We start from the raw sequence: 23,610 nt of genomic DNA on the forward strand, positions 1-23,610 counted from the left end.
GGCACTGTCCTCACTGAAATAATCGCCCTGTGGGCAAGCCACGCTCCTTGCTTTAAGGAATGCAAACTTCCCAGCCCCCAGACAAGTGCAGAAGCACCCGGGGACTCCGAAAATACCATTGATGCCCATGCACATGGACCCAAACCTGCAGCCAGGCCACTCTTTATTGCCTCACTGCAAGAGGAAGTCTGTCATCAGCAAATGCAATTGGGTGGGCGTGGGGAAAAGTGAAATGGAACTGAAAAAAAAAAAAAAAAAGCAAGTGAGACTATTCAAAAGGGGGACTTTATTTTTATTACACTGGAGCCAGGCGCCAGTGCGCCAGTTCAGCTTTGATACACAATAAATCAGCAAAGCTGTTACTCAGTTTGGAAACCAAGATTGCAGTGGCACTAAAAACACATTGAAAACATTTACTTTCTTCCCTATTTTTTTTTCCCTCTTTTGATTTTGGTACAAAAATGGTACAAACAACAATACAAAATATTTGTGCTGTTGACGGTTACAAAAAATGGTTTTTGAACTCGGTTAACGGACGCAAACTGCTTTTGCGCTTCAGCGTGAATACAGCAGAACAGCAGAAGTCTTCCTCGAGAACAACCACAGTCATGCGGGCTGCTACACAGCTTCTCCATCGTTAAAGGAAACATGCAAAATCATAATTAAAAGAAAGTGCTCCAATTATACATCTATATGTCATCGTTGGTTTTTTCACCTATTTGATTTGTAGCTTCAAGCACTAACTACATTATGTACACATCATGGTGAGCAGTTGGGCATGGGGTTTGTGTGTACTTGAGATAACTTTGATTTTTTCCCCATGAAACTGAGTTAACTTTGCGTGGGAGACACCTACATTGTCTAGCTGCTGTTTTAAACATCATGTTCATCGTTACACAGCATTCCCCCCATTTTTTCACACTTACAATGAAGAGCTTCAAAAGACATCACAAATAAAAGTCCCGTATTTTACCTTAATATGTTTCTTGAGACTAAACAAAGTCGCAATCTTGGCATATTGTGTTGTACAGACCCTGCCTACCCTGCCCGCTACAGTTCTCCAACGCCTGGACGTTGACCCTATGCAAAGTGGGTGCAGGTGACACAGCCACCTCCTACAGCCCACTTACTGCTGGAGGGTGAATTCGGACCCGAGCGTCCCCAAAAGCCCATCCACAGAGGCTCAGGTGCCTGCTGCATGGATGTGAGCTCCCCGCCACCCCCTTACAACCATCAATGGCATCGCCTGGTCCAGCAAAAAAACAGGAAAAAACAAACAAACAGGAAAATGCAAAACTATAAGCATAACTATGAGTAGCACGTAGGACACCGATAACAGACTTGCCTATTTACTGTCATTAATTACCTGCTGAATTTCCTTGTTGCCTTGCAAAGCATTTCCGTGACAGATGCTTCTCCCTTTCTACAGGCTGCGTAATGATCAGACCGGGGCCGTGCCCCAGGTGGCCGCGGGCACAGCGGGGACCTAGGGCATGGATGGTCCTGGCTCAGAGATGGGCAAGCTTCATGCCGAGGAGGTGGGAGCCACATGAGGCATCACTGTCCCTGTCCCCATCCCTGTCCACATCCCCTAGACACTGCTGAGAGCCGCGGTACTGGCTCCCGACAGTGGTGTGAGGTATGGGTGGGAAATTGGGTGTAAAAATGCTATTTTGAGGGTGGGCTCACCTCCATCTGTCTGAAAGCAGTGCTCTTTCCCCCATCGTCTCCAGGTGGGCAAAAAGTGGGGGCTCCAATGTGTGGGCACCGCTTATTTCAATAGTTTCTTGAAGTCAATGCTTTGATTTATTTAATCAGAGAATAACCCTGTGTGGCCTGTAAGAAAAACCTATAAGTTTAGGGAAAGTTGGTGTTTCCCCACCTCGGCTCCTGGTAAGCTGCAGTCACCTCCAGCCATGAATAGCAATGCCACTTCTTCCATGGGACCCCTCAGATTGATGTATACTGCATTATCTTAGCTGGTTATAAAGTGTAATTAATATTAACAAGCAAAAAGCTTTGCAAAAAAGTGATCTATTTTCATTGCTCGATGTGCTGCTTGCTTACCTTCTGCCTGTTCCACTGCGAGGAAAGGGGCCAGACCCTGCAGCCATGCTTGTGGGACTGCAAAGGTGAGTGGTGGAGGGTGCGGGGAGGAGGAGGAGGAGGAGCAGGAGGAGGTCATCCTATGGAGGGACACTGAGCAAAACTGGGTCAAAAGATAATGAACTAGTTGGTTTGATTTATAGGCTTATGGGGTTGGAGTGGCTGGATTGCAAATGCTGCAGAAAAATATCCGCTGATTTTTTAAGAAAAGTTTCCAATGGAAGCAGGCTGATTTATTTTTAATCACTCTGACAGTTTTGTTTGACTTAGGTTGCATAAAATGTTCTTAAAATCCTGAACTGTTTAGACAAGCTGAAGTCTGACAGCGTCTCCCTCCTGGCCAGGGAGGGAGCTGCTCCTGTTTGCCATGCTAGAGGGGCGGCTGCCCCCTGCAGCCCTGGGTACGGCCCCTGGGCACACACCACGACCTGTAGGCCATCGCCCCGGCCAACAGCACACCAGGCATCAAGCACCAGGTGCTCTGGAGCCCACGTTCAGCTCCTGCTGGTATAGCCAGGTGCCCGCACAGCTCGGCATCCAGGCCAGCAGCACTGCGGGAAGCGGGTGCCATCGGCTCCTCCCGGCCTCCATCCGCCTCCTTGACCTGGTGGTGAGGTTACAGTGACGGGCACAGAGCACGGCCGTGACTGGGGAATTATTATTTATTATGCTGCTGCTGTGTCCGGGTGGCTTCAGAGGAGGTGCACACCCCAGTTGGTGCCGGCCTGCAGACAAGGGAAAGGCCCGAGGCAGCAGGAAGGGGAGACCAGAGGCTCAGGGGGAGCCCAGCAGCTGGAGGCCGGGAGCTGCCAGGCCTGCTGGAGGCTGGGGCAGAGGAGGGCAGCCAGGAGGAGGGGAAGGCTCACGGCAGAAGCAGGCCAAGACCTTCATGGTGGTTACATGAGACAACTGGGCGCCCAGCTCTGGAATAGAAATCTGCAAAGGGTTTTAGATACCTTCATAGAAACCTTCAATAGAAGGTTCAATAGAAACCTTCATGGGGATGGGGCGCGTGCTGCTCGCAGCTGTGTCCTCGCCTGGCTGCGGCCACTGCTCCCGGGTCTGCCGGGTCTGAGCCATCCATCGCCCCCGGGCCTCCTCCAGAAACTTGTCTGAGTGTGTGTTTGCTCTCTGGGCAGTGGAAGGACAAGTGACCGGGCGGCTAACTGACCGACCAAGAGAAAAAGAAAGATCGCATCTTCGGTAATTAATAACATACTGGTAACGTTTTGAGTCCCCTTGGGCAGACTTTTACCACATTCCACTTCATACAAGACACATTTCAAATGCTCGTTAATTTACAGAAACTGCATTTTATAGAAAATATGATACAGTGAAATATAAAATGCACTAGGAGCATTTCAAAAATCTATAGAGACGATCTTGCAGCCTAGTATACCCTCTGAAACAACGTCCACTCGTTACCGCAAGCTCTCTTCTCATTCTCGCGCTCTCTCGCGTGCACGCTCTCGCTCCCCCCGCCCCCCCGTTTAACTCTTAGCATTCAACTTGAGAATTAATCAAGATATCAAAAAAGCATGATTATCCCCTGGATAATCACCTTCCAGTACTGTGCACATTCTTGGATTTAAATGAAAATATATCTAAGCACTTTTACAATTTTTAGCGAACCCACTGCAAAATCGTCTGCAGAATATAAAACACAGGTAATCCAAGATTTCATAGCACATTAATTAAGTGGCTCATAATCCATTAAATGTGGTTTATATTACACATCCATGCAGTCTAAATCATTTTACAAACATTAGACAGAAACCCACTAGTCCAAATCAGTAAAGGAAAAATGTAATAAAAAAAGCTAATAACTATTTGTTATTGGTTAAACTGACCCTACATATAAACTAGGTAGTATGCTACCATTTATAATACTGATGTTGAATTATGCCTGGATGCTGCAAAACCTCTTGCTTGCTTGGCAATGCTTGAGCATATTAACCACAAGATACTTAACAGGCCCTCGTTGCACTTCTTCTCCAAAAAAAAACATTTACTACAGATAGCAGCGCCTACCCATCGAATATAAAGGACACACATTAGCTGAGTTACATGATGCTGTTGAGCTTTGGCTACTGATGCTCCAAGGCATTAATGTCATTCTAGGCTAGCTCCATACTTACGGATGGCAAAAGTGCTGATTGCCGGCTCCGGCCCCTCGCGTGCCCCAGCCCGCAGCGGGACAGTGACACGCGAGAGGCAACAGCATTGGCTTCGTGCCGACGGGCACCACCAGAGACGTGGGACAGCACCACGTAACCCAGCCGGTATTTACACCACTCGTGGGAGCCAAAACACGCCGATAGCATAAAAACAAACAAATGGGCCTTTGGTCATTTCACGATTTACTTGTAGGGTTTAGGCAAGGGCTGTTGGAGAGTTCTGTGGCAATAACCAAAGGCTTTATCAATGCTATAGTTCTATGCAGCTACATTGAGTGTGACCAGGTTACAGCAGAGCCCCCTAGTCGGTATTTTGCATCTGATAACACTGAATTATATACAACATGATGACTAGTTCACCACCTGCTGAGGCTTAAAGATGGCTGTTAAGATTTCCACTCAAAACATCTCCCACTCCCACCCCCCATCCTCTCCACCCCAGAGTGAGTCACCCCCTTAAAAAAAAAAAAAAAAAGGCAAAAAAGAAACAATCTCCACAGTTCCTTTTTGTTAACTCCTTCCCAGCTAGAACTGGCTTAGGGTCACAGGGAGTGCTGCCCAGGATGGTTGTATGTTTGTTTTCATCACTCCTGAGATTGAAGGGAATCTGATACATGCACCAAAAGGCACTTTCAAATATATATATATATATTTTAAAAACAGTGCTTCTGTTCTAAGAAATTCAAGTTAAGACAGAGTGCCTTTCACTCTCTTTAGTCATAAAGCAGATAAACGAGCAATATCCCAGCTGACATTAAAAAAAAACAAAAACAACAACAAAAAAACCTGCAGCAGAGACAAGTGTTCATGCGAGACAGCTCAATATTCTAAAAAAAAAATTGAAAAGAAAAAGGAAAAAAAAAAAAGAAACCTCCTAAATCACCACTGAAAATAACAATACAGTCAGCAGGGGATATTAATTAAAAAAGCTGCCACATCTGTACAGTTCTTGCTTCTGCATCGGCTCTTTTCGTTAACGTTGTCGTCTGTGGGTTTGTTTTTAATTGTTTTTATTTTCTTCTTCTTCTTCTCTCTTTTTTTTTTTTTAAATAAGTGAGGTCAGTTCAATCCTCCTCGCCTCCCCCGTACATGTCCGCCAGTTTCTTGAACCTGGGGCCCCAGTCGTTAAGGTAATCGTAGTCCTGGTCCCCGGAGCTGGAGGAGTTGAGGGAGCTGACGGAGCCGGCAGTGGAGCCGCTGCCCTCATAGTCGAAGACCAGCAGGGAATCGTAGGGGGGGGCCGTGGGGTCGTTGTCCGCCGCACGCAGGCCCTTGGGGTGGCAAACAGACGGTGTTAGTGCCCGCCGTGGGGTTTCACGGCTGGGAAAGGGTGCTGGGAGGGTTGGGATGCCTGCAGCAAAGCTAAAGGAGGGTGGTTGCTGCATGAGGGTCCTGGGGCTCCGAGCAAATGGGGGTACAATGCGCCCTCTGCTCTGCATCCAGCAGAGATGTAGGGTGTGAAACCCTGGGCAAGGGGTCCTGGAGGGGCTGAAAAGCATCACTGCTCCAGCTTGTGCTAAGTGAGTGTGGTGTGGGCAGCAGTCTGGGCCAGCACCAGAAATGGCCTCGGGATACGGAGAGAAAGAATTGCTTTGCTGCAGCCCAGCGCTGGGAAAAGCCGCGTGGAATAGACCTGCAATAACGAAACCTGATCTGCGCTCACACGTCCAGAAACTCCAGCCTCAGCGTGGGGAGATGGAGTCTGTCTTACTGCAGTGAACAGCAGCCAGAGCATGCACGAGAGTGAGCCTTCAAGTGCACGTATGTGCGTGAATGTGAGTGTGAAGGATGGGCAGGAACAAAGGAAGAAGGAATTTTAGGGAGGAAAATGAGAAAAAGCACAGCAGGAAATTGATATAATAATAGAAGTAAATCGCTATAACATTTATTTTTCTGACTTGCAGAATGGATGGTGGTTTTTGTCTCAGAGGAAATAATGCATTGATTGGCTTGTAACCACTCAATCACTCATTTTAATACTAAAAATGAGGTGAGATGCTAAATTGATAGATATTTGTACAAGTAGATAAAGGAACAGTAGTCTAACGTAAAATAAAGAAACCCTCTCTGATCTGTGATGAATCTCTGTGCTCTGCAAACTCTTTGAGGTTTTAGACCAAATAGAAAATATGCAGACTGATGAAATAATTGCAAGTCCAGAGCCACAAAAAGCACCTCTGGCTTTAGGCAAACCATCCGGCTGTCCGGCCACACGGCAAGGAAATTCCTCCTCTGTCCCCATCCAGGCAGTGTATTTACTGACAGCAACTGCAGCACTCAGAGCAATCAAAGGGAGAGCAGGAGCAGGTTATACTGCCTGGATGCTGAAAAGTGTGCTGTTTTTGATATCCACAAGCCAGAAATCTCGGGGTTTTTGTGTGCACTTTGGCTTTTATAGGCTTGGAGCCTTTCTTTGGCCAAGTCCTGCTTCCTTTGCTCATCGTAATCGTTCCCTGTGCTCTGATCAGACTTCTCGTGGGACGAATAGCATCACTTGGTCCATAAAGCAGCCAGGAAAATGTTGCACAGCTGATGCTAGCTGGCTGCTCAAGCTTTTAAGATGTGACACAGGACACCCTCAAGAACATACCTCATTTATAAAGTCACCAATATCCCCGGGATGGGGGATTACTGGTCTTATAGGATACTGCGGTTCAGCACCAATAGGCCTCTCATCCACCCTTCTGACTCCAGGTGCCTTGTTCAGCACGTGATCCATGGTCTCTGGCTGCTGGAGCTGGCTTAAATCGTAATCCTGTGACAAATGGAAATGCACGAAGTGAAACCAAGGGCATTTCATTCAGATCACCTACGCTCCTGACATCGCATCAACATACAAAGAAGTTGAGGGGGCTAATCTTTTCTCAGCTCAAGTTCAATGCCAAATCTTGTTCCTGGGTACGTAGCCTCTCTATCTAAATTACAGATGAACCTGACCTCTGAGTAGCTCATAAAATTGACTTCATAAGACTGTATCTTAAAACATAAGTTAAATCAAATATTTAAATACCTTTTGAATATTTAACACAGTGTCCAAATCTTTGGGATAAAAAATTAGCTTTGGTTTGCATGTGCCTAGATATGTGCATAAATTTTGGATGAAATACATAATATAACGTAAATACATAGTGTTGGTAGACATATTATTGCAATTACATTTGTACAGAAGTAAAAACATTAAAATGTGTACTGCATTTATGCATGTAGGCCTTTTAAAGTAATTATGTTCTTTCTGCTTGTGAAAAATCCCAGCAGAATAGGTCTCTATCAGGGAATGAGAACCAGGTAATATTCCATTAAAAATGTATTCATGTAGGTAATGGTGTTTTGCTGCTTTTCCTCTGCTGTTATTTTTAACGAATCCTTTCTAAAATATTTAAGCCTACAGTGTATTTGCCTGAAACCAGATACTTCAGCAAGTTTGAATGTTTATAACAGTACTTTGTTCTCCTGGTAAAACTGTTCTTGTGCTCAGATGGGGATGATTGAATCTCCAGGAGCAATATTTATAAATATCTTGTCAGTGACAAGAAAAAAGAAATGCTAATTGCAAGGATTTTTCTGTTGAATAAGAACTTTACAAATTTTGGGCGAAGTCCCTGCCTCGGATCCCTGCGGTGGCTCTTGCTACGCTCCCTCGCTTGCTTTTGGATGCTGGGGGGACCTCCAGGGCAGGACGTGCTGCGGTGGCTTGGTCAGTGCCAGCCACTGACCTCAGGACTCCCGGACACCAGCCCTGACCACTACATGGTCCATTTCAGCAAGCAAAAAGCTGTGACATGATGCAGAGACACATCGTTTGCATGAACAAAATATTTGAGAGTGTCCTGGGCTCTTCTGTTAGGTAGGAATAAAAGAAAAAAACAGTGACCTAAACACGAGAGGCCAAACTTTGGAATTTTAGCCAAGGAAATACATCCTTAGCAGAGGGACAGCACATCCCCAGAGTGCAGGCCAGGGATGTCCACATGCCACATCAGCAGTGCTGTCTGTAATAAGAAGCCGCCGCAGAAGAGCTGACATGTTCGGGCAGACGTGGCTGAGGGCTCTGTCCCCCAGCAAAGCTTTGCCATTATAAGCTCTGTGATGAGAAAGAAAATCCCCAAATGTATTTAGACATTTCTCACAAACTATGTCCAGAAATTAAAAGAAATTACAGGCACACCAGGGACAATTAAGAAAATACAGGGGAAGTCAAAAAAACCTTTATGCTCAAGCACATCAAGTCAAGTGCCTCCAGCCACAGGTCTGGGGTGGGCGGTAGCTGGTAGTTGGTTTTCATGAGATCTCTGAAGGGGTATGGGAAAATACATGACTTTAATGACCAAAACAGCAGAAATATTGTTCGAACATGACTGTCTATGGATTGATTTATAATCCATCCCCAGGAAGCTGGGCTGGGGATAGCAAAATCCATGTGGCACCGTGCTCCTGGCATGGTCCTGCTTGCACAGGAGCGTGTCCCAGAAACAAGCTGAAAGCCCTGGACCTAAGGTGGCTCTCATCAATGCCCATGTCATGCTGGGGAAGCCAATAAAGCCGCCTGGGCATAAACAAGGGGGGACACAGCCCTTTGCACATACACTAGTGAAAATAATGTGGTTTCTGCCTTTTTTTGAAAGTAGAGATTGCACAGCTATTCTGACCAAGACCTTCTCACCTGATCTTCTTCTCCACCTCCCTCTTCGTCATACTTCAGGATGTTGTCCCTCACGTCATCCTCGGGGTCGATCAGGAGCTGCTTGGTGTGGCGCTCCTTCTCCCGGCGTTTCATCCACACCACGAACAGCAGCACCATGGCTGTAAGAGTGAAGGAGCTGGGTGAGCTGGGATGTCCCAGGCTGCATGGGTCAGAGCGTGGTGGCACCTCCTAACACCTTGCCTGCGCTCTTCTGCTATGGAGGAGGCTGGCTGCTAGCTGAGGGGCACGTCCTCCGGGTTTATGCAGCCACCAGGAGAGGAAATAAATACCCCTTCTGGAGTAGAAGCCCCATTTTTGAAGACAAAGCATACACTGACATTAAAGGGTAATGATGTTTTGAATAATTTCCCATGCAAGAATCCTCTGCACACGTCAGCGTGTGCTGAACAAATGTTGAATGAACTGCATATGGCACAACTTACAGTGTAGATTGCAGGCCACGACGAGTTTGGGGGAGAAACTTCACTGACTGCTAGTAAGAGGAAAAAAATGTTATCCTCTTGCATGTTCTAATTTGTAAGGGAGAGATCAGTGAGAGCTGTAAATACTATGACAGGCCTCTACTCCAAACAGTTCTTTAAGCTCCATCACGAATGCTGATTGAGCTGAAGTAAAACACACAATCAAAGGAAAAGCAAAGGAAAAGCAAATGGCAAGTGTGAAAACAGCAGCTTCCTGAAGACATTTGATCTAAATCCTGAGTTTTCTACAAGAAGCATAAAATAAAAACAAAGGAAAAAGAGTTGCAGAGCTGCTGAGAAGCAAACAGGTACAGGCAAATGAACAACACCTTTGGTGGTGGTCTTGCCTGCGTGCACACTGATGTCAGCTCAGGTTGTGGGCCCTGGCCTTGGCAGACGTCCTGCCGAGCTGTCTGCGGTTTGCTAAGGAAGACTGATTTGGGGAGGCTGGGTAACACTGGGTCGTGTAATTCAATTTATACTCACTTTTTCTTTGGTAAATGAGGGTGGCTTTCTAAACTTCTAAAATCATATTAGCCAGGACAGGAGCATATGCATTTGACCATCGACTTGCAAAGCAGATCTATGATCACGGGAAACCCTTTCAGCTTTGCAGAAGGGAGAGCAAATCTGGTAACACACAGCAAACCTCTTCAGCCATCAGCATTTGCATGCCAGGCCCTGGCTAATCTCTCAGTACACTAACAGAGAGAAATGAAGAGTTCTTGCATCATGAGTAAGTTTTCCCAGCTTAAACAGCTTTACCCAAAGGGATCTGACTCCCTGCTCCGTAACCACCTTCTTCATATGGCCACGGCCCAGAGGCTGTGGGCTCTGTAAGACTTTCTCCAAGTAAGTTGCTTTGGGAACTTAACTTCCCACTAACGTAAAGCAACCAGACCATGTCTTCTTCAAGAACTTGTTGAGACTCTAGCTTTCATCCTCATCCTCAGTAGCTGCAAGACATGCAACAAAAAATGCAGCTACACCTCCTGGTGTCTGCTTTCCCCTCCGTTCTCCATCTGAGCTGTGATGGTGGCAATCAGCACAAGAAGGGAGAGACAGATGGACAGTGCAGGTGGGAATGGGTGGCTTGGCTTCATCTCACCAGGGTTAACCTTAACCATGCCAAATCAATGCAGCCAACACAAGGAAACCCAAGTAGGATGGAAGATCCCAGACCATCACTGTGCTTTTAGCTGCATGAGGACAACAAGTGGCTGCTGTTTTTCTGCCATCCCATATTTTGTTTCCCTTTGCTTCCTCCTGGAGCACGGAGGGCAAGCAGAGGAGAGTAGCTCGAGGCCTCCTGGACCATGGGGGCTCAGGCGGGCAGCCCAGCTGGTGGCCCCCGCCACAGGGGCAGGTGCGTTAGGTGGATCTGAGTTTTTCCTCCCAGCACCGAAGTGTTTATACCCAACAGGAATTCACTGAAGAGAGCAGAAGAGGACTGGACAGCTAATTACTGCCATTGTGTGCCAACTGGCTGCCATCCTTGCCTGCTAGCTAACAGAATTGTTTTCAGATAGTTCAGCATTTCTTTAATGCTTATCCTAGATCTATTCAAGAGACAAAAAAGAAAAGGAAAGAAAATGTAACTCTTATCTGCAATATAAAACCTCAGCTATTTAGCAGACTATTGAAGTCCTTTTCTCGTCTTTCCTTTTCAAGTCTCTCACAACAAGATACCTGCCTAGCCCACAAAGACAATATTATAATGGTTACCAGTTTTTTTTTCCTTTCTTTTTTTCAAATGCTACTTTTTCATGCACTTGTGGAAAAAACTGTGCCATTAACGCCTTTACAGCTACCTTGAAAAAAACCAAGACCTTGAAAGTGTCAATAGCGGACGTAGTGCACTCTCCTTCCTTTTATTCACTCTGCAGAATGGGAAGTGCTATTACTGCTGTTAGACCCATTTTCACTCTGCATGTAGTTTTTCTTGAAATCTATTGTCTTCACCCTTCACAATTTTTTATTGCATTGCTCTTCTCCTAAATGCGTTATTCGTGCAGCTAATACATCAGGTATTAGGAAGAAGAAAAAACCTTTGAGCAAAGGTAAAGGCAGAAACTTCCTTCACCTGAGCAACCTCAGATCTGTCCCCTTGCTGCTCCTTTCTTTTAAAGCCATCAAACTTTGACCTGCTGACTCTAAAATGGACAAATAGCACAAAAAAAACTATCTGCCTTTTTGCAGGCTTTTGTTCAGAGGTCACGATATAAAATAGATACAAAGGAGGCAAAACACTAGAAGGATGTAGCTGAAAAACTCCGCTCATCGCAAATTACATTTTTCATCACTGATACAGTGCTTTGCAGCTCTTGAAGATAAAAAAAAGTCAATTAGAATTACAATGAATGTAAAAATAAGCTTTTGTAATAAAACCCATAATTTAAAAAGGGATAATGTATCTGCGAATGAAAAGAGGAATCTCTTAAATCAAACGTCCTTCAGCTGATGTTAATTTCAGTCAATAGGATTTTCAACTGCTTAAATCATATTTTAGGACTGGATTTAAACGAGAGAAGCAAAAAAAAGTCCTGTGTTTTATCGCCTCTGGGACTTGTGGTGCAAACTTTTCCCGTGCCCTCATCTTCCATGAATGCAGAGTTAGGAACTGATCTTCCATGGGGTGGTGAAGCCTGCAGAGCATCAGTGCATAGGCTGAAGCATGCCTGCATGCCCTGCTGTAGAAAATGTGTTGGGAACTGATGAATGCCACTCCTTTTTCTAGGCGTGCAACTGCAGGTGCCTGCATTCACAACAAACGTGCATGGTGAGGGGACAGCCTCAAACATTTCGCTGCTGGGACGCCACATCCAAGGAAGGGCAGAAAGCGTGCATCAGAGCTGTGCACTGGGATGTCTGCACCTGCTCGGATGGGCTGGACGAGGAGTGGGGGACTGCACAGCCACAGGCACCAGCTTTGCTGCTCCCTCTCCAGACTGGTAGGGTAAATCAATTATATGACTGTGTGTTCCATCGCTGGCCCAGGAGGGTGGATGTTTGCCCAGAGATGACCCATTCTCTTAATGTACCATATCGTATCTGCATTAGGTGACATTTGTAGCATACGTTGCTCTGTCTGTTCTCTGTTTAAACACATTGGGGGTAAAAATTAAATGTGATTTAACACCATAACTCCCATTAGCTTTAATGGGAGTCCCATGGTTTCATCCTGTGTTTCTTGATGAATATTTACCTCATTGTTCATTTCAGCGCTCATTTTTATCTATCCCTACTGTGCCAACTCCTGCTTGAAGTTATAATGATATCATTTTTATTTTTAAATGTGCGCACAAATGGTTATTGGCAATGCTCATGAAAGCCCGGGACTAATAGCATTGCTGGGCAATCGGGAGGGCTGTGCCTCTGCCTTGGCTGACAGCACCCCCAGCCCTTGAGTGCTCCCCACAAACCGGGGAGATCTTTCCTCTGCAAACACTCACAATCCACCTCGATTCTCCAATCCCTTGCAATTTTACAAGCAATGGGAATAACTACCATTCTTTTTTTCCCTTTGGATTGAACAACTGGAAAATCACAGCTGTGCACTGGCTCCAGCAGGGACCAGCTGGACTCCCATAAGTGGTGCATCTGGAACTGGGAACCAGTATATCCACAGCCAGACAGGGACAGGCAGCGCCCTGAGATCTGTGGGGCATTCTGCCACAGGACTGGGGACAAGTCATTCAACTTTTTTTCTGCAGAACGTGGAGAATCGTATCACAATCACCACCTACAGAATGTTGTCAGATGCAAAGAATGTTTGTAAAGCTCCTGGAAGTCCTAGAAAGAGAAGTCTGGCACACGCAGTCCGTGCTCTAGCTCTCGCTTTGCTGGACACTGCACTGAAGGAGGTTCAAATGCAGATAAATGAATCCCCACCCACAGCACAAAGCTCACAGTTCTGCCCTTTTCATGGAGCTTGTGAAAAATAAAGCATATAATGGGACCAAGGGGAACAGGATGGGAAATGTGACGCTTTGCATCAGTGTCACCCCCTGCGGCACTTACTCAGTAAAATAATGATGCAGATCAGGATGGCTATGATGGCTCCTGTGCCCAGTCCCGCTGCAGCTACTGCCCCGATGGTGGTGCAGTCGCCGTTCTCATCACACGGGCACACCTTCACTTTGATCACGGATGTGTTGTACAGGGGGGGGTTTCCCGAGTCCGTCACAATGATTGGCACGTCGTATACACCGGCTTCCAGGTACATGATTCGTAAGCTGAGCTGGGCGTAATCGCCTGGAGAAACCAAGACAGACAGACAGACAGATGGCAGACACTGTGGGAACCCTGCAGCCATACTCACGCGGGCAGCGCTCCTCTGTTGGAGCAGTCTACGGAGTCCTGAAGAAGAGGCTGCCAATACCACACCTGGGCTGGGCAGCTTCAGACATCTGCCCCAACGCCCGGGTCAGCAGTCAGCCTGTGCTTTGTAAAATAACGCGTGTCTCCACCACCACACTAACATACCTTGGTGCCATTTGCAAACCCAACCGCATGCATTTAAAATGTGAGGAAATGCCAAAAATGAAGCACGAGTGGTGGTCCCCTGGTCTGGCCTGCACCTGGCCTCTCTGCAGGCTCTCTGCTCACCCACCCTCCCTCTCTGGGGCTTTTGGGAAGCCCAAAACCCATGAAGAACATGCTCAGCCACATAATCCTCCTCGTATTCCTTTCCATTGCAGCACCAGAGCTGGGGGCTCAGCCCCAAACTGCGAGGGCACAAGCCTGGCAGAAGGTGCCAGCCCTCAGCGAGAGGGAGCAGCTTTGAAGACAAAACCAGCCCTCAGGCTCCAGGATGTTTTCAATCCTCTGCTGAAACTACCAATCAGAGAAGCAATTAGGGCCAATTGTGGTTGCATGCTGCAATATAAAAATCCTTCACATACTGGTAATCTTCACACTTACCTAGCCCTCCTGGTTCCATGGTAAATTAAAAGGCTGCCTTTATGCAATTATGGTCAGAGAAATGAACATTGATCCTGATTGTGGCTTATGACAATTACACTGGAACATAAGGAAGACTGATAATAGCTTTTTTCCCCTTGGCCATTATGGATGATTTATACTCCGTTCAGTACTGATAACCGTTCATAATTATGAACTGCATTAAAAAAAGCCAAGTGCCAAGGCTCTTAGAGTTATGCTGCAGGTCTGATACAAATCATTTCTGATTAACTATCTTGTCTATAATGTCAGCTATAATGTGCTTTAAAAAATAAAAATCAGATAAAAAAGTAGGAAAGTTTGGAAGTTTGAAACCACACGTGGCCTCATTAGCAAATCAGAGTCCAAATGTCCTCAGGATTGCCTGCCCCATTTACCATTCAGCCGTGTTATGGTCCAGTTCTTCCTCACCGCAGATGGCACACTTGGCAGCTCGAAGACAAAGGGCCCAACGTTTGGATCGATGTCAGCATCTGCGGCTGTTATGTTGATGACATTCAGGTTTGGCTTTTCACAGATCTGTGCCTCCTTTGGCAGGAGCTCAGGAGCGTTATCGTTGATGTCGATTAGGTAGATCTGCAGCGTGCCAGTGCCGCTGGCTGGGGGTATACCTGAGCGGGAGAGGCAGAGCCGAACAAGAACCGATGACCATCACCTGGGAAGCAGCGGGTACAACAACACCATGGGCCAGCCCCCTCTCTGCCTTCCAATTTTGATAAATCAGGATTTTCTCCCTCCCTCCTTGGACCTTACTAGGGACATGCTGCACTTTCATGGTCCCTTGCTTTAAGAGGCATTATTAAAACTTCCCCAAGCCTCCTAATGGTGCTGTTTTTTGCTCCAGCAGAATGGGGAGGTTCAGCTCTGCAGATTTGTAGCCTACAGCAATGTCTTTAGTCAAATTCTAAAAATACAAGGAGGTGACGCCAGACTGTTAGTGTAAATTTTGGTAACTGCTGCTCTGAAGAGGAAAAAAACATCTGAAAAAATAGCTAAAAGGAGGAAGAAGAGGGCTTGGAAGAAAAAAATAGTGTAATCCTTTAGTCAACATTTACTGTGGCACTGGCTAGCCAGTTTGTAGATTAGCAGACTACTATGCTGCTTCAAAGAAAGTCCAGCTCTACAGCTTGTCCCATGGTCAGTCCTAGCTGTAGTGAAAGGTCCTTGCTCAAAGCCTACAGAGTGAGCCATCACCAAACATGTTGGGCTGCTACTAACCCATGGCAGCAACAGTACGTCCCAATATACAGTTCTTCAGCCTCTCTACATCTGTCCTAACCACCAGGGATGCCACAGCACAACAATTTTGGTCCTCTAATCTCTTGCTGGTGAAGACCCCCATTTGGCTGACTGGTGACCAGTTACACAAAGCAATGCCCTCCCTGGCATGAAAGGACAGCCTTTCCAGAAATGGTGTGGTATTTTTAAATTTTCTCCCCATGCATACATCCAGCAGCTCTGCTCAGGCTTGCCCACTGCCTCCCTTCCCAGGCAGCTTTCCTTCAGCAATTCTTTTTTAAGTTTGTATTTTTAACTCTGGCTCTTCGTCCCAGTGCCAGATACAAAGCTACACAAACCATCCCCTCACTAGACTTTCAAACATTGCTTCTGCATCCATGGGCTTTCCTGCCTATATTCCTCTCCTTTCTGCTTCCTTTTTTAAAGGAGCCTTGAAAATGCTGAAGGAGCCCTGGAAATCCTTCTTTCATGGTTCCTACATTAGCTCTTCACTCATTGATCTCACCCTTTCATCTTGTAAGCACTGGGTAGGTCTCCCTCTAAAACAACATCTTTGATCAGCCTTGAAAGTTTCTGGAGAGACAGACAGCTCACCAGGATACCGGGGCTGAACAAGAAAAGAGACTTCTGGGACCAAGAAAAGTGATTGCGCTATTTTCATGTTACCTAGAGTATCTTCTGGGATGAATGCAAGGCCCCCACACATCCACAGCTTCTGAGATAGGTTGAAAGCAAACTAGCAGTCCTGAGAGACACTAACTTGCATGTGGCTGAAATACCCTACAATCTCTTCACATACAAATGCAGTTTTGTGTGGGTGTCTGGGTATTGCTGTGTTCAGGTTCTGGGTATTTTTGGTTCTTCGTGTTCCTGAGTGCAGCTCTGGGGCAGGCTCAGGAAAAATAATAAAATAATAATAATAAAAAAAACAAGCAAAATTTTAATGTCCGATTATTGCAAACCATGTAACATTTCATATAGTTTCAGCTGTCTTATGTGGAGAGAGCAAAGGTGTGGACAGAGCAGGTACTGATGTATTACAAAGGATCCTTGGACTTTATGCCGAAGAGAAGTAAACTAGAACAATGCTACTGGCTTCAGTGGAGAACTTGGTTCATTGCCTGGAATTAAGATTGAAATAGTAACGAGAGTATTTTTTTTTTAAAACAGGGAACATACCACTGCTACCTCTACACTTAACTGCTGTATTCCAGGGAGTATTTGGCTAAACTGCTTATTTATCACATACTGAAAACAGCAAAAAGAACTTAAGGAAACAAGATGTTGCTGCTGCAAGAAAGAAAGAAAAATCCCCACCAAAACACCCAAACCAAAGCCTTTCTTTGATGAGTACATGATGCCGGAGAAGCTGGAACTTGGGAGAAATGTGAAAAGAGTCTGTTAGTCTAGATGAAACTTTTGCTGTTATCCTAAGCACTCCAGACAGAATTTTAAATAAGGTGTTGCTTTATGTGCATTTTAACAACTGCAATATACCAGTGATAGATTAATTTTTCAGAAAAAGAGATTTATCTAGGTCCTCACTTTCTGAGCTGCGGAATGATAGATGTGGAGGTGCTGATGCTGAAATGCATCAGCACCGAATCCAGGGAAAGGGGTTAACTCCACATCACCTTGTACTAAGTGCCCTGGCTTTGCGAGGTCTGATGCTGAGGATTAGTTTGATGGGTTCAAGCTCTACCACTGCTCTTGTGTATAGCCTCAGCCAACTCATTTGATCTGCTTTTCCCTGAGAATCTTGCAGACAAACGATGCCAGAACTCATGGGGCTATTTTGGATTTCACTGCCCCAGCTGCCTTCACAGGGAGGAAGGTTAGGATGGGACCACACCAGCCCTACCACTGATAGCACCAAGGCGGAGTAAAATTTGCTGCTTGGTACTGCTGCTTAGCACCCAAACTCTTCCATGACTTTGCCTTGCCCCAGTGACTCAAGATGCAATGACTGAAGTGAAGCTGGAAAATCCCAAACGACCAAGATTTTGTTAGCCCTGAAAGCATCCCCATATCTACTTAGAACAGACACGGCACCTGCCAGCCTGAGGGATGGCAACAGCTAACACAGAAACCAGCCTGAAAGCACCTACAGGGTATGAACAACACACTTAGGTGCCCACAGCCAAGCCTAGACTTAATTCTGTTGCTGAAGCATAACTCAGGTTTGGTTTGAGCACCCAGCACCCCGAGGGGAAAGGCGAGGGTGGGAAAGTGGGAAGAAGGCCTTCTGCTTGCCCAGGGAAGCTGCTGCGGCAGCAGTGGACTGCTTGTCCTTGAGTGAGGCCAGCGCTGAGGTTCACAGTGCTAATTTGGCCAGAAGTGCTGTGTGATCTTTAATGAGTAGAGAAGATCAAGCCTTAACTTCTCCGTGAGAAGATCTGTATTGGTCTCGGTGACTTTGATAATAAACTACACCAGCATCCAGATGCTCTGATGATGACTGGACATTTCAGAAATGGTAACAGACAGAGAGAGACTAGAGCTGATGACAGATAGACACCTTTCATGAAAGCCATAGCAGTTCAATGAATTGGCTTATTTTTAATACCCTCCTGCCATCCCCTGCAATTATTTCTGGTTTCCCGATGGAAGGCTTCCTGAATGCTCTGATCAGTGCCTTTGGGACGATTACCAGGACCGGTGTGTTCAACAGCCCTTGGAGATCACATCCCTTTGATATTTTTTTAAGTTCAGGCTACACCACTACACTGAACTCCCCAAATCGATTTTCCATTTGCCCTCCCTTTCCCTTAATAACACTCTCTGTATACTGTGCACATTTAATTTACTCCAGCAATTTCCCTTCCCACTTTCACATTTTTGACCATAAAAACCTGGGAAAAAGATAACTTATACTGACAACTCTGTCAGGGCATCATTTCTCTTAATGCATCACATTAGAGTCTTATTGAAGCATGAACAATGTGAAGCCTGGGCTCACCGTTGTCAGCCGCCAAGAATGTGGCCTCGTAGACATTATTCTTAATGTAGTCTGACTCTCGATCAAGGACAGCAGCGGTAGTGATCTGACCATTTGTGGCATTAATGTTCAGCCAGTTTGCAGGATCTGACAGCTTAGAGTATCTACAGAGAAAGGAAATAAATACATGGCAGTCTTTTCACCGACATATCCTTAATATTGCTTGAAATAAGGTTTTTCTGGACTCCTGACCCATGATTCAAAGGACCTTTAGATAACTGGTTTTGTTGACAAACAAAATGCTAATTGAGTATCCGGTTTTTGACCTCTACAATTATTCAATTTTTCTATTTCTTTCATTTTAAAGGTTTTCCTTTCTGCTAAGTGCCACTTACATGCCAGCTTCCTCCTACTGGGAGTGGATGTAGCCTGAGGACTCTGCAGCCAAGAAGAAACGGGGTCTGCAATGACCACTGCATATGTTTGCCTGAGTTAGAGGACAGATTCCTGCTCTTTCTCTTATATTGCTCTTCCTAAAATAGCTCGTGCTCTAAATCCATGGACATTCTTGTTTTCTGCCGCTCACAAATAAACAACAGGTTGGGAAATACCATGTGGGAAGAATGGCAGTTTTCAGATGTGTTAAATATTGTTTTGGCCACACCACTCCTTCATATCAGAATCACATCCTCAGGAGTATAACGGGAACTCACAGCTCTATTAAGGCATGGACCAAAGGGTGAAGTCTCTCCTGAAATATTTTATACGGCTTTGAAACAGCAGGTGAGGTGATGCTATGCACAAGGGAGGTTTGCAAAGAGCAGCAACAAGGATATGGCTGGAAGGGCCAAGGGACACATTAGTAAGAGCTCTCCCCATGGGCAGCGACATGGGCTATGAGCAAGAACAGACGCATGAAAACAGAGCCCTTATTTGACACCAGTGATCTCAGGATCAACAAAGTCCAAAAGCACAAAGAGAAGCCTTTTGTGGGACCAGGGAATGGAGAGGATGTTGGTGATTTTTGCCCACAGAGACAATCTACTTTCTGGACCAACATATTCTGTTTACCTTTCTCACTTGCTTACTTTTTTGCTTCTATTTGCTTCCTTGCTTTGGATTTCTACCTCTGTTTTATAAGACTTGAGTTAAGATGGACACTTATCACCTGTGGTTCAACTGGAAGCTAATAAATGGCCATGCTATAAATCACTGAAATAAGCACACAAAAGATGAGCTTATTTTATGAGTAACTCAGACCTGCTGATAGTTTGATATTATTTTTTTTGTCTTTAGATATGCAAGCAGGAGAACCTCCAGCTGCTGGTGAGTAACCATTTCCAGAAATGGGCCATTTGAAGCTGAAACTCAAAGTGAAACTTGAGATGCGTGAATCCATGTGAGCAGAAAAGCAACAGCACAGCTGCACAAGCCCCTGCCAAAGGAAAAAATTACATTTCATGGAGCTAGACTCTTTGGGATGTTTTCATTTCTTTTTAATATCATTGCTGTAAGTCTCTTGCCCTTTCACTGCTAAATGACCAGGGATCCTGTTTCAAAGCTGGCTTTGTGAATGCATCTGTGGCTAATGAGGATAACTTGAGGTGTGACATTGGCCATGCCAAGCTGTGCCTTACTGGAGATGCTCCTGCTTCCTTACCCTGTATTTGTAAAAACTCTACTTTATCAAAGACTATTTAAAGCACAGCTCTGAAAACAGTGTGCAAGGCTATAACAGCTGGACCATCTCTCTGAGAACTGCTCACCGTGGATCCATAGGCTTAGCTTTTAGGGTATCTTTTTTTTCCTAATTTACCAGTGCCAATGATGAAGGAAAAACAAAGTACCTTTGGATAGCTACGGGACACTAGCAGCATCCTGCTGCCTCTTGCAAAGCCTTGGCATCAGGCTGCCCTGATGAAAAGGTGGTAAGAGAGACTGTGCTTTTGTTTGGAAACAAAGCGCTCCTGGATTCACAAAACATGTGTCCTGGGAGCATTAGGAAAGATCAGCTCAAGTAATTTGCTGTTCGTATTTACAGCAAGTCTTACAAGAGCCTGCACAGGCACTGTGCGATCCCAGGAAGGGCTCAGCAGAGCCAGTCCTCTCCCCTGAAATGGTGGATGCTCATTCGGGCTTACAGAGCGACCACCTCCGGATCAGGGGAGCATTCAGCCAGAAAGGAACTGCTCTCTCCTGCGAAGAACCAGACTTACTAAGGACATCAGGGAAATAAAGACCCTTCAAAGGCCAGTATTTCAAGAATAAAAGAAAAACTGGCTTGTTAGTTAGGAGGGTCTCTCTCCTTAGAAGTCGCAATACCTGTCTAAAGACAACAAGACGAGGCAGTGAATAAACAACCATTTTCTAGACCAGGCAGTGCTGTGGCAGGTGAAATATTTCAAACTCTTCCTGACACAAAATGTCACAACTGATGTAGGTTTAAGAGGCCTCTGCTGTGGTCACATAGTATGCTCACACTGTGCTTTCAAAGCCAGGCTGAAGCTAAACCCTCCATAAGCAACACCAGACATAATGAAAAATCCCAGTCATTGCACGTGGAAATCTAGCCCTAGCCCCTTCTGTGCCTCAGTTTCCCCTCTGTAAAACAGAAATAACAAAGCTATCTTTTCCCATATTGTGTTTATGAACTGCAAAATCAACACAGGTCAACAATTTTATGACAAGGTAGAGAAAAAACATTTCATACAGTGCAGCTCTGATCCCTGTCTTTGTAACGACACAGGGACCCCTGCTAGTTACTGAATTCACTAGAAGCTGAGAACTGCCCCTTTGCCATCCAGTAACACAGGATCCCGTTCTGCCTGCCCTCCTGGACCAGAGCCTGGCTCTTAGAGGGAGGATCGGGTGTTTACCAGCTTGTGGGGTGTTCTGCGAGCACTCAACTGGGGCTGTAAGTACCTGTAAGGCATTTAACTGATACCACATCAGTTAGTTCATAAATTCGATTTCAGCTCCTACTGAAATTCCCCCTGTGTACGCGAGCTCCTGTGGCTGCCTGGTCTCCCACCTTACTGCTTGCTGCATGAAGCGATCAGGATCCACAGCGGAAAACGTTGTCAGGACCGTCCCTGTGGGCACTCCTTCCTCCAGTCTGATCAGCTTGTGGTTTGTTGGGAAATACGGTGCTTCGTTGACGTCTGTAACTGAAATGGTGACTCCTGCTGTCGACTGGAAGGACATCTGGATTCCACTGGCCAGGGGAGCTTGGTTTGATACCATCACTGTCAGCATGAAAGCTCTGTTCATCTCGTAATCGACTGCCTAAAACAAACAAATAAGCAAGAATTGAGCCAAGCGGAGAACAAATTCTACCTTCTGGCTGAAAGCTGCAAGATTTAGATGGCGGATGACATCAAAGTCATTGCCTCATCCCATTTCCTTCTGAGCCCAGTTCTTTTGAACGGGTTCAATCCAGTGAGGATTTGGCCTTCCAGTATTTGGAGGACCAAATAGTTAAAAACCCACAAAGTAAAAATTGCAAACACCAGGGAGGATTTGTGTTGTGTTTTGCTCCAGTGCTCTGTGCTTTCCAGAACAGAAGCTGCCGGTGCTAGTTTAGCACTGGATGAACAAATCCACCGAGGGCTGCCATAAATGCAACAGGCAGAGCCTGGTCAGAGGAACCGGACCAGTACTTAACGGTTCTGTTAGCACTTAAAGCTGCTGACTAAGTAGCCATGACAGTCTAGGTGGATCCACGAGCCTGAATTGCTTTTCATTTTTCCTCTTAAGTGAGATTATAAGCAAAGGTTGAGCTGCAAGGAACCATGCCTGGTCCTGCTGCTCAGGCGGCCCTTCCAGTGGGACCTCTCGTCCTTTTGCCTTGTGATCTCTGGAGGTTGCCCTCAGGCTTGCACACTTGTTGGGTGGCCACAGATCTCTTTCAAAATGCACATAAAGGTGATGTGCCTTAGGAGCCAGAAGGAGTGAAAAGCCTTTGCTGGCACAACTGACTGAACTGCAGTATAATAATAATTTCTAACCCATCCCACTAATTATTATGAGGGAAGTCACTAATCATCTGCCAGGGACGCTTGAGTTATGCAGGATCACACCTCTGTTTCTTAAAAAGTGCTTTGCTGTAATTTACGAATTTAGAAGCGTAACATCTCCTCAGTGCTGAGTCTGCAAGGCGTACCCTCACTGGTGTAAAACGCCGTAGTTACACTGACTTTGCTACAGCTATCCTGATTTACATCAGCAGGAGCTGGCTTCCCTGTTCTGTTTAAAATACAGTATTATCAGGAGAGAAATCAAATCATAGGAGGCTACAAGAGAGAAACAAATTTCAGGGGCAAAAGGTAAAACAGTGGAATCTCTATTCAATTGAAGTGCAAACGTTCCTATTGCTAAACGGTTTCCTGACAGGCAGGGCCAACATTTAATAAATAAAAGGAAGCATAAAGATTCCCAATACACCCACCAGCACTGACTCATGGACTTCTACCGCATTCAAAAAAGATGCATGGTAAAAGTTCCCATTTAAACAGTATTCACGGCCTTGAAACAATTTGACTCATGCATTTCCTCAATTTCTTTCATGTGCCTCTAATTTATATTCCTCCATTCTTTATTTTTTTAACGTGTGCTGGCCTGTTTGTTAACCTTGCCCACAGTCTGCACCCAGTCCCTGCAGGGGCTCTGCTGGGGCAGGCTGGGCAGCACCCAGGGGCTGATCTGAGCAGCCTCTTTTGTCTCTTTTCTGGGAAGTCCAAAACCAGGGATGCAGAAACGCAGCACAGGGACTGGACAGCCCATTTACTTCTCTCCCTGCTGTGCCCGGTAGGGTCCCGTTTCACATCTTTTCTTTTCTCTGAAACATTTGCCTGTAATTCCCCTCCTTCATGCCCATCTCCTACCCAGATGCAGCAGAGTGAAGCCGAGGGCTTGCCACGTGTCTTCCTTTACTCAAGGTACTTTTAACTAAAGGGAACAAATTTGCCTTATGTTATTGTTGAAGCAAATAATAACTGAAGCTTTGGAAGCATCTCCATTATAAAT

At 45.7% G+C, this 23,610-nt stretch overlaps 1 protein-coding gene across 3 annotated transcripts in view; it reads right to left on the minus strand.

Annotated features, from left to right (window-relative positions):
* Window positions 1–266: 266 nt before the first annotated feature.
* Window positions 267–23,610, minus strand: part of CDH4 (cadherin 4) — a 455,912-nt gene continuing 432,568 nt past the window's right edge. For all 3 annotated transcript variants that reach the window (XM_035548142.2, XM_035548145.2, XM_035548146.2), the window contains 7 exons: window positions 21,617–21,870; window positions 18,607–18,749; window positions 14,786–15,019; window positions 13,467–13,700; window positions 8,944–9,083; window positions 6,874–7,038; window positions 267–5,554 (listed from right to left, as the gene is read on the minus strand). In XM_035548142.2, coding sequence (XP_035404035.1) covers window positions 5,348–5,554; window positions 6,874–7,038; window positions 8,944–9,083; window positions 13,467–13,700; window positions 14,786–15,019; window positions 18,607–18,749; window positions 21,617–21,870 — 1,377 coding nt within the window. In that variant the 3' untranslated portion in view covers window positions 267–5,347. The remainder of the gene's footprint in view (window positions 5,555–6,873; window positions 7,039–8,943; window positions 9,084–13,466; window positions 13,701–14,785; window positions 15,020–18,606; window positions 18,750–21,616; window positions 21,871–23,610) is intronic.

Source organism: Cygnus atratus, chromosome 16 (genome assembly GCF_013377495.2).
Source record: "Cygnus atratus isolate AKBS03 ecotype Queensland, Australia chromosome 16, CAtr_DNAZoo_HiC_assembly, whole genome shotgun sequence".
NCBI lineage: Eukaryota > Metazoa > Chordata > Aves > Anseriformes > Anatidae > Cygnus > Cygnus atratus.